This window comes from Anthonomus grandis, chromosome 22, assembly GCF_022605725.1.
Source record: "Anthonomus grandis grandis chromosome 22, icAntGran1.3, whole genome shotgun sequence".
NCBI lineage: Eukaryota > Metazoa > Arthropoda > Insecta > Coleoptera > Curculionidae > Anthonomus > Anthonomus grandis.
Genome location: NC_065567.1, coordinates 26,723,405 through 26,735,706, shown reverse-complemented (window position 1 = coordinate 26,735,706; position 12,302 = coordinate 26,723,405). Strand labels below are relative to the sequence as shown.

The window sequence follows — 12,302 nt, the reverse complement described above, 5'->3', positions numbered from 1 at the left end:
ATGAATATAAATTTTGATGTGCACTATGCAAGTTTGGTGGCTTTTGAAAAAAAATGCTTCTAACCCACAGTCTTGAGGTAGACGAATCGTTTATATACAGGGTGACAATTTAAAAACTTTAAATGGTCATATATTAGGAACGCAAATATGAATAAAAAAACCCTGAAAGCCGTTTTTATAAAACGAAAGAGGGACAAAAACACACACCTCTGAAATCTTAAATAGAAAGGGTGGTCAAGTGATACCTCAACTTGAAGCTCTTGAAATATCCTTTCCAATGATACTGTAGAAAGCGACATTTAATAAAATTCTTCTCTGTTTATCAAAGAAAACCATAAATAAAAACATTTTTGAAATTTTTTAATACGTTTTTATTAGCTCGAGTTGTATCTATGTATATAACGGAATCTTTGAGCTTAATTTTCACTGGTTTCTAAAAGTCTGATCAACTTGAAACTTTGCAGACGTATCAAGGTCCGATGGCAATGCAATAATTTGATAACAGTTTCCCATTAACCTTATTAGGATTGCCAGGATTAATAAATTCTGTTTTAGATCCTCTGTAGGAGAGTAAGATAGAGCTAGCGCGCGATTTGTGCATGCCTGCACTCTCAGAGTTAATCTTACTGATTTCGGCATTTTACTTCTTTTTCATAACTCTTCTCTCATAGATTGTTGCCAATAGAATAATTGACATATTTATTATATCTAGCACCCCACGCTTTTTACTTTGATTTGAATTATTCTGTTAATAACTTAAATTTTAATAGATGTAATTAATTATGATTGATTGTCGACCTTCTACTACTATAATAAAAGCTCTTAGTAATTAAAAATTATTTTTTTTTAGTGGTAACAATGTATTACATTACGTACTTACCTGTAATTTAATATTTCTTTAAGAGAATTTAAAGGTCCAGGAGGATGAATTTAAGAAGCGAATGATTAATAGTGCATTAGAGATTTTTTATTTTGTTGCAGATCAAAAAAATGACTAACAGCGATTAGTTCTTGTTGACATATTTCAAAATCCTACGATTGAGGTGCCGGACTCCATAACGTCCCATACGGGTATTCATTATAGACAATTATTATATTCTAAATTTTTCTTGAAATTGAGTAGTTTTTGTAAGAAATATAATCCAAAAAAAGAACTTCACAAATGCCAAATGTACACCACGAATTTAATAAATATACCTGAAAGACTAATGCAGATTGGCCACCATCACAAAAAATAATCGCCATTTTTATAGTGGTTGTGTCCTTTTCATGTTGGTCACTCTGAACATTTTTAGTGTTGCTAACAAAAAATATATTAAATAATGGTAATGAAGTTGACGACGCTGACATTTGACCTGTCACGAACTAAATTAATTTTTTTTATTGACATTGTTTTTAAACCATTATCATTGGGATTCTAAAATGAGGCACTAAAATCTCGACACGATCACTCGATATGACTGATTCTAAATAACATTGTCAATTGTGAGTATAGCGGATTGCCTTGTTTTTGGCGATTTGTTAAGACACGAAAAATACTCAGATTTAATAACGCAACTATATTATCGCATCTATTCTTAACTAAATGTAACTTTTTATTTTCTTTTTAAACATAACCTCTCAAAAACTTTAATTGTTTTGTTTTCCTACAATTGGCACAACTGAAATTTGTCAGAGTGACCAACATCGAAAGGACACAATCACGGAAAATGGCGACCATTTGCTTTTCATTGAATTGGCAGTTCAGCTATATTTATTAAGTTCGTGATCTAAACACAAAGCCGTTTGTCAAGATGACATGAGCTTTTGATTGCGGTGTTCCCATTTCAATTTTTTTAGAAGCGGTTTTAGGAATAAGAATGCTAATAATTTTTTTTTCCTTTAAATATGTTATTTTTGCCTGTAGAATGACATTATCTATTTCTACTTTTTAAGTTAAATGCTGATATATAGCTGAAAATGTCTTCTTTTGAAAATGCGTGTAAACTTGACAACAACAGAGAATCGATGAATATCCTTGCCCCTGTGCACATGTTAAACTCAAATAAAGTGGTTGTCTACTAATTCTAGCCTTTCGACACTATTCCCTAAAACCTGCGATTTTCGCAAGAAATCGATTACAAAAAGTACGGAGGGAAGGATCGCAACTTTTTGCATTTCTGCTTTTTATAAGAAACACAGGGTAATTTTAGGCAAAGCATCAATATTTCGCCTATTTTTGCCGAAACTGACACTTTTCAGATGACAGATTGCCTGTACTATTTAGCATAATTAAAATTTTTGGTCATAAATCTAGCATTTTATCTAAAAATTAGTACCTCAATTAACTTAACTGCCTCAACTAATCTAAGATCATCAATAAAAAAAAATAAAGGAAGAAACCCGCCTCGGGTTAGTTAACACATCAGCCCCCTTGTCTAAACTCTAATTAGGATACTAACAACTACTAATGAGTGCTTGTTATCATCAAACTGAAAATGAGTAAACTCCAGCATGCGCTTTGGAAGAATGAACATTATCAGATCAGCCGTTTTTGTTTTCCCGGGTACCATCGCATAAGAGCCAAAAGATTAAAGAACGCAGAGCAGCACAGTCAAACGGCTGACGCTGTCCGATCTGGTTGGTTGGTCGCGTGTGCCTTACTGATCTTTAAACATCCTCTAAATCACTCGCCCACGATCATTTTTTTTTCCTATTGATATTTCATACATTTTTATTATCGTGTGTTATCCTGCGGAAGAAGGACTCCATGTTGACGTGGTTTTGTTGGTGCGATTAGGGTTTGGCGCGGGACGCGCGCGTTTTTTGAATTTTCGACACCCTTGAGGTTCTGTTTGAAAAGACTGATGGTGTTTGGTAAGTTTTTTTATATCAATAAATTAATCAGCAGGATATCAAAGTAATTTTATGCTTAATTTTTTTTTTTAATTTTGATATTGATTCTCAGTATGTAACAGGAACCCTTGAATTTGAAAAAATGTCAGTAAACCTCAAAATAATTTTTTCATACTTTAAGTGCACATAACCATATATTAAGCAAGCTTGAATGTACAGGGTTTTATTAGTAAAGTTGCTTTTTGTATTCATGCTATCCTTTCCACGTTAAAGTTAACTTTAAAAAATATATTTGAAAACTAGGCACACATTTTGTATAATCTAAAAAGAAACACTTCATACCAATTAATTACTATTTATTAAAAAAAATATTTTTTTTACCATTTATCCAATTCTTCAATTCCCCCGGTACTTCATTTTTCGTCCAATGTCACATATTTTTTTAAATTAAATTTCGCGATTGAAACATTGACAGTTTTTGAGCAATTTGACTTAAAAAAAATTAAAAACTTGAGCTAAAAAATAACGAACTAATTTATAACATCTTATATTTAGAAAAATAAGTAAGTTCTTTTTCAATAATTCCCTCTTTTTCGGTCCTGATCCTCGAATCGATAAACGATTCGAGTCGAGTTTGGCCGCACCACCTTCCAAACATGTTCATCCATCCGTATGTTTTATAATGAGTGGAACAAAGACGAGTGTCGTACGCGAATAATCAAAATCACGGGGTGGTTTGGGCGCTCGCTCACTAGTCCCATTTTATTTAATCGTAAGTTGTTTGCTTAAACATTTGAGGTTAATCTAAAAAAAAATAGCGTAAAAGTGTGCATCCCACTACATTATTCACACGACCCAGTTTTTAAGCTCACTGTCAGAACGTGTGAGTTAAGAAGATAAGAAGATTTTCTGGTGAATTTGAACGTGACTGCCGACGTGACCTGCATCAATGATTATGCGCTTTTTTTGTGATATTGTGGATTAGCATTGATTTGTTTGGAACAGTAGCTTAAGTCGATGGGTGTGGTAAAACACAGTCTTGGTTGCGTAATTTTTATATTAAGCACAAAAGCCATTTTTTTATTCAGATTGACGCAATCAAAACGCAAGTCGAGCCTGGTTGTTATCAATCTGGTCCTACTATTGTTCAACATAATGAGCACCTATGGTTAAAAACAATGGCCGCTTCATTCCTGTATTTATATTATTAATGAAAATCGACGTTGAGTGACATAACTTCAGCAAATGTAAACATTTCTCTTTTCTTTTATTTGCTGCACGTGATAAATTATGCTGTAAAGCGAGAGATGTCATCATATGAATGATAAATATGACGAGATTTGTAATAGGAGTCAAGGCACAATTTAATTCAGTTCTTTTTAGGTGTATGATTTGATAACTGAGAGTGATATTTTAAATAAATAATACACAAATGCTACTAGTTTTCTTTAATAATATGAACCACTGGTGCAGATAAATAATTAAAGAAGCAAAGCAAATTTGAACCTTTGAATTTTGCTTCAACATTAATAATTTTTTACAGATGCAGGGCGTTTTCAAAGTTAAGTCATTTATTTTAACTGCTCACAAGGAGTTGATATACCAAAGATAAGGTATATTGCAACAACAAACACTTTAACAGAAGTAACTTTTCTTGTTAACGTTGCTAATAATATTTAAAATTTTTTTGAAAAGTTCGAGTAAGTTTCTATAATTGGGATTAGCACTCATTGTTGTACACACGAGTAGTGTCAACATTTTTATAATAATCATATTTGGAGAGTAGAAAATCCGAATTCTGTAAAAAGATCTAATTTTCAACATAGATTTTCATTAAGTGTTTGGGCTACTTTTTTGCACATCAATTGACCAGTGAAATTTAAAAAAAATTTTTTGACACAATTGTTAGAATATGTTTCTCTAAATGTGAGAAACAAAATGGGACTGAGAAGAGAATTAATTAGTAGACACAAGGATTTTACTTTTAGCTGATCTGATTAATCATTAGTTAAAAAAAAATTAGTTAAATAATTTTAAATTTTATATGCCGTATCTATATATGAAGATCCCCTGGATAACATACAATATCTATTTATAGATATTCTTATTCATGCTGAAATGGATATCCATATAGGTAACCGGACAGTCTGTAATGTATTTGGACATTTCATGAATATATAGTAAAAGGTCTGTCTTTTGACGAATTCTACAATGTGTTAAAATAATTGACCCAACTTTGAAAACACTCCGTATAATACTCAGGATTATCACTTGATATTCAGCTTATACAAGGATGCGCCTACAACTTGATACTTTTGCTTTACATGTTTGAGTATCACTATAAAAAATAATACGCATTCTAATTCAAATCACAAAACAGTTTTATCACAAACCAACATAAAACACAAAAACCACCCCTTGGTTAGTGGTGAAACTTTTTTTGTAATTTGAGTGTCACACCAAAGGTTTCATCCCTAGGACCGCATTTTAATTGCTTAAATATTTATTAACCTGTAAATTTATTAAATAAAAAATCTTCTAATGGATGTGGCAACACTGGAATAGTTCTCAAACTTCTTTGACACTTTGAAAATGAGTATTACTGTTGCCAAATATCGTTTAGTCAAATAAATTCTTTATTACCCTATAAATCTATTAAAAATTAAAAAAATTATCCTTGGTTCAACAACCATACGTTCTTTTTTTTTTTTGCTAGTGAAGTTAATTTATTATAATAAAAAGAAAAAACCTCTTTTCCTAAAATTATAACATAATATGCCATTATATTAACATTAACCGTATTGTTGTTGCGACGTCCCACCAATGGTGTTTCTTCCCGGTGTCAACGAGGACTTCTTCTTCAAACTGTCTCTTGCCTTAAAGACATTTTCGCTAATCCCTCCTCGCTCTTGGACACACTATTCAATTCCTCGGTTTTTTCGTTTTCTTCTTTAATCAAATCGTTCACCCGAATGGTTTTTCGATGTTCCTCCAAAGAATTAAAATAATTTGCGGCGTAAGTTATAATATCAGCCGGTTGATCCAGGAGGGCACTGATCACGAACTCCAGCAGCAACTCTCTAAAGTCGTCTTGAACTTACATAAACTACTGTCATTATAATCATGTTTTAATCATTAAAAAAACCTTTAAAAAAACACAAATTCCCAATACTCCATCATCGATGGGATCAAAAATGGAACAAAAAATGACCACGACAAGCGAGCAAACCCAGACGGTTCTCAACTTGGGTGGTAAACCGAAAGTTCAAGACGACTTTAGAGAGTTGCTGCTGGAGTTCGTAACCATACGTTCTTTACAAATAAAGCACGAACTTAATGAATATACCTGGACTGCCAACTCAATAAAAATTAAATGACCACTAGTAGGAGGCCGCCATTTTGCGTGATTGCGTCCTTTCGATGTTGGTCACCCTGACAAATTTCAGTTGTGCCAATTGTAGGGAAACAAACCAATTAAAGCTTTTGAGTGAAATCAAAATATAGATAACTTTATGTGGGTGTGTAATTTATATAATAAAATTAAACAACTCTATATATTATTCTATCATAAACACAGCCAGACAATTTACAATAATTCGGTTTTAAGAAACAGTGAACCAAATATTTTTAAATAAGGATGATACATTATCCATCCGCTATACTCACACATCAAATGTCAACTTCATTACCGTTATTTAATATATTTTTTGTTGGCAACACTGAAAATGTTCAGAGTGATTAACATCAAAAGTGGTCATTTTTGGGAATCGTGGCGATATGCATTAGCAGTCCAGGTATATTTATTAAGTTCGTGAAATAAAGCCATTAAAAAAACACTGCGTTTTCTAATGACTTACAAGTGCTCTTCTCAGCACAAACTGGAATACTTTTGACAACTCTTCTTTGACATTTGGCAAACGCTCTCATTAATTTCCCAAGTTTGTTTTTCTAAACTTTTTGCATAATTTAAATGGGCCATTAAAAGAGCACAAAAATCCTTGCTCATGAAAAGCTTCAATCTTAATTTATGCAACTGATTGCAAAACAAAATCAAATTTTATTGGCTGATATTGATAATAGCAATTATTATGAACTATATGAGGCAATTATCAATACACGCGGTTGCAATCTATTTGTAAAAAAAAATAGACGAACATCAATGATAGATTTTTCAAGATGATTAGAGCCACTAAAACGTGTCATCGCACGATTTATTGCATGCAAATGAAAAAAAAAGAAACCGAGAAGAAGCAATAAAATAAATTAGTATTGACACAAACGTTGATGAGAAAATTAATGTTTTGTTCCATATACTTATTAACTCTGGTAGTTATTTAATTAACAGCACTTGCTAGGAAGACAAAGTGATCAAATAAATTTATCAAATGCAGGGCAGATCAATTTAATACACATTATAATTGTCTGTGGGGCTTATATATTTTATATACACACATTCCATCTTGGTGTATTGTTTTACAGTATTACCAACTTATCGTTGCAAAAAGAATTGAAATTTTAAAAGTCTATCAAATCGGAAATAAATGATTTAAAGTTGAAACTCGCCGTATCGGTTCAGTAACCTTCAATAAATATTCTTTCTTTTTGTTTTGTAGGTCAAAAGAAAAATATGCCCCTTAACGGGCCGAAAGATCATCTTCGACGAGGAGCTGCGTGTCTTATCCTAATTTACCTAATTAGTTTAAGTGCAGCCGAGCCCATAGGCAATAATAGATACAGAAGTAATTTTAGAGAGGAGCAGGATCATCATCAGAGCACTAATAGTCTATCGCCCGGAGGGTAAGTTGCATTATCAACACTTCTGTGTCATTTCTCACCTTTTTTCAGGTTGCCCAAATTGGAATATTTTGCGCATGCCCTACTAATTCAGATAGAACCTAATTATGGATTAATATTCTTGGACCATTAGACCAATTTGTAAATTATGAAATATTAACTCTTCTTTTTTTATTGATATTTAAATCAGTTTGCTTAATACGCAAGCATATATCAGCAATTCTAGAAAGGCCACCTTAAAACTATTTTCTTAGGTATGGAGAGATTTTTATCTTCCAACTCTACGGTCAGAGTGATAATGCAAAATAATGCACAATCATCTGCAATCTTCTCTAAATCTGATAAAAAATTCGCAAGGCTTGCAGTGAACACTTTTTTATTAAATAACGTTAAAACGTTATAAATATTAATTTATTTAAACTTTTTACTTTTTTTTGTCATAAGACTATATTTGGTAATAAGCCTTTATCAACTAGTAGCAAGAATAGAAGCGGCAAATGATAATGACATTCAAGGGGCGTTTGACTGAACCACATATAAATCTATAAATTCACCTTAGTCAAGACATGACATGGTGACACATTCTAAGTGTCTGTAGCAAAACTATGGTCGCAGACGAACTCCTAAAAAAATTAAACAGTAAAGGCATGTACAATGAGGGGTATGCTGATGATCTATATTCATTAAGGGAAAAAATTTGTCACATACCTTTAACAACATGTAAAAAGTTCTGAAAATAGTAGAGTGCAGTCGGGCGAATCTTACCATTAATCCTGAAAAAACTCTACTCATTTCAAAAAGAAGAAATATCGAAGATTTGGCCAATCCAACTATCTAAACGTTTGCAATTTGTCCGAGAAGTTAAATACTTAGATCTCATTTTTGACGCAAAACTAATCTGGGATCCGCATATTGAATACGCAATAAACAAAAGCAGAATGACGCTGATGAAGAAAAGACTTGGGGACTTTCATCTCAGATAGTACAATGGCTATGCAATACTATGGTAAAACCTAAATTAACCTACGGTGCAAACTACGGTTGAACAAACCAGAGCAAGAACTCTTAATACTCTTATAGACACTTAAGGGTAATCTGAAAGTCTGTTCAAGGAATTTCAGTCACTTTTACTGTCTGTAAATATTTTCTAGATACTTTTAAGGCTCTTCCAGACACTTAAAGGTTATTGGAGAGTCTCTTCTAAGAATTTGAGTGCCTAGAAGTATCTTCAAAGTACTCTTAATACTCTTCCAGGCACTAAAGGGTAATCTGAGAATCTGTTCAAGGAATTTCAGTCACTTTTACTATCTATGCGTGTCTCCTAAGTACTTTTAAGCCCCTTCCAGGCACTTGAAGGTTATCTGAGAGTCTGTTTTAAAAATGTGAGTGTCTGAAAGTATCTTCAAAGTACTCCTAACTCTCCTCCAGACACTTAAGGGTAATTTGAGAGTCTATTCAAAGAATAGAATAGATTCTAAATACTCTTAAGCCTCTTCCAACCACTTAGAGGTTATCGAAGAGTTTTTTCTAGGAATTAGAATGAATAGAAGTATCTTCTAAGGACTCTTCATGCTCTTCTAGGCACTTAAACGTAATCTGACACTCTGTTCAAGGAATTTGAGTCACTTTTACTGCTTATAAGTGCCTTCTACGTACTCCTAAGCCTCTTCCAGGCACTTGAACGTTATCGGAGGTTTATTCTAGGAAACTCAGTGCCTGGAAGTATCTTCAGAGTTGCTCCTCCAGGCACTTAAGACTAATTAAAGAGTCAATTTAAGGAATTTGAGCCACTTTTACTGCCTGTAAGTGTATTTGTAGATACTCTTAAGCCTCTTCTAGTTACTTAAAGGTTATTGGAGTGTCTATTCTAAGAATTTGAGTGCCTGGAAGTATCTTTAAAGTACTTCTAAGATTCTTCAAGACACTTAAGGGCTGATGAAAACTTTTCCAGCTTTAGTTGATATAGACAAAATATGTTCAAGTCTCTGATATCTTAAGAAAAATATTGAATATGAAACATTATTTTTTTCTTCAACTGCCTGGAAGAACAACAATATTTTGTTATTCCAAGTAGTATTTCAAGTGCCTAAATCTAGCGAACATAATAAACCATTATTTCTTTTTTCAACTGCCTGGAAGAGAAATATTGTTCTGTTATTTCAGGCAGTTGATAGGAATCAAATTTGTTCAAGTGCTTGATATCTAAGGAACATAAAAAATATTAATAATTTTATGTTTTGTCTTTTTTTTTTAATTATTTTATTTCCTTTGTCTATTGTAATTTTTTTTTTGACAGCAAATCAGATTAATATTACATGCAAACCGTGAACCTGTTTTAGTTGTCACTAGGATCATTTTTTTGGTGACAAGCATTAATGTCGTCAACTGTTAAATCAAGAACAGCAAAAAATACTTAACAAATGATAATGTTACAATTATGCTGTAATACCGATATAAATCGCGAAAAAATGTTATAACCTTGAACGTGGAATTCGCAGATTTGTCTATCTTCTATAGTTCCTGTTATAAAAAGTGCGTGTAGGTTTCGGAATGTGAAATGAGCAAATTGGTTAGCAAAATTGTGCCATGAATATTTAATTCGATTATTATTTGATCGCTAAACAATTGGTGAATTTTAATTTGAGTATATTTTTGGACCAAAAATTAGGCCTGAATTTTAATGTACGTCCTTTTGGATTGAAAGGTCTTAAGTAATATGAACAAATGTTGGTATTTTGAGGATTGAGGTCGTAGTGTTTCACAATCGTTTTCTTAGGATTTTTCATTCCAGTGCCTAAGTTGCTAAAAATATTACATTTTATTGTTTTGAACTCTTTTGACAAATATGGAAAGTTAATTTAAGTAACAGAAGAGAAAAATTATTTTTAATTGCTGGAAAACCTAAAGAAATTAAAATTTGGTTATTTTTGACTGTCCCAAAAGTGCCATGGGGATAATCTCTCTAGATTAAAATATATATCTGTATATTTTAATTAAATTATTTTAATCTTTATATGATCGGAGGCGAGCTTATAAGCCAAGAACAGACAGGCGGGCGACTCCGTGGCACTTCCCTTTCAGTGTATCTAACAGTTTTATTGATTACAATCTTCATACTGTGGCATGTTAATGGCTTGTTCATTTGTTAATTAATGAAAACCTGCTATGGAGTGTACCCGACCGCCTATTTACCAACAACAATCTCTAATAAGCAGGAATTAGTCTATTTATCGTAAGAAAATCCTCGTTGCCTCTTTGTGTCCGTTAATTCCCCTTAATTTACGTTCTTATGCATCGTGGATCGTGTGCCTGCATGATTAATTATATGCTAAGGTACGTTTATCAATTAATTATCGTATATACTTCATTTGGTACGAAGTGATGATCGAAGAATAAAAGAAGAAGAGCCATTGTGTTGGTTCTTTTTTTCATTTTGTGTAAGTGTGTCCATTGATGGATAATCCATAAGAGGTTTCAAAGAGATCTTAGATAACTGTTAACAGTTAAAAATGTGACATAATCGACCTTTAGACCACCACTAAATTCATAAAATTGATTTATCTGTTGTATGTTATGGATGTTTTAGCTGCTATAGGCATTCTAATTGATAAAAATACATAACAAACACTTTTTAGCGATAACCTTACACCACCCCAAATTCATTTAATTCGGATTAAAAGATTATTATATTACATTATACAATGGGTTGTAAGAAAAGGAGACTTCAAAACTATTAACACCGTATTAAGTAAATTTTCCTATTAAAGTCAGTCAAAACAAAATTACATGAACACCCACCAAACATGTACCCAGATTAACCATTTGACAATAAAGATATGTACATCTATGCGAGTGGATTTTTTTTTAATGTTATAATTTTACCGTGTAAGGAAGTGCAAAATAGAATGTGTGGGAGTCGGTTATGACCTAATCAGTACAATTTTATGACATTAAGACTTTATTGGGTAAAGGTCGTATCTCGGGAAAGATATATAAATAAAGTGTAATGAAGTTGTGGGTAGAGGAAAAAAGCCTAGTAGCCTTGAAAGGTTAATGATAATATGAAACGCATGATAAGATTTAATAAAAATGAATGAATCTGAACATTCAGTGACCCCATATTAATACTATATGCGGCAATTTAAACCGAACCAAAAAAGAAACGAAAACAAACGCCAAACTAATTAGAATAAGCATGTTATATGTATGTAATTCCAACACTGTTGGAAAGATAATTGCCCGCTTATCTCGCTTGTTATACAATATCGTTCTTTCTGGACGTCACACAACATTTTCCCGCCACGATATATGACAATTAAGTGTTTGCTTTCCGTGATCTTCGTTTTATCGTCAGTTTACTCTTGACAGATTCAGATCGGGTTCCACCATCTATTATGGTAAATAGTGTTGGACAGTAAATAGATACCATCTATAGTAAGCTGGCTTCCTACTTCGCGCAATGACTATATAAGGAAGATTAGATTTTTATGCATTAATAAAGGTTCTCTCACTTGCATAAAATGTTTGATATGTTCATCCACCTGTAATTTAACCCTTGAAGGTATACTGCTTTTCAGAAAAATCTCTTATGATGATTGTCATTTTGATAAATTTTCCTGCACACTTACATGAAAACAAATGGATATCTATTACCTTAATTGGGACTTACTTAC

General features: G+C 32.4%; 1 protein-coding gene across 1 annotated transcript in view; it reads left to right on the top strand.

The window, feature by feature from the left end:
- Positions 1 to 2,580: 2,580 nt before the first annotated feature.
- Positions 2,581 to 12,302, top strand: part of LOC126748375 (fibrillin-2-like) — a 68,165-nt gene continuing 58,443 nt past the window's right edge. The window contains exons 1-2 of the mRNA XM_050457565.1: positions 2,581 to 2,856; positions 7,449 to 7,632. Of these exons, the coding sequence (XP_050313522.1) occupies positions 2,847 to 2,856; positions 7,449 to 7,632 (194 nt within the window). The 5' untranslated portion in view covers positions 2,581 to 2,846. The remainder of the gene's footprint in view (positions 2,857 to 7,448; positions 7,633 to 12,302) is intronic.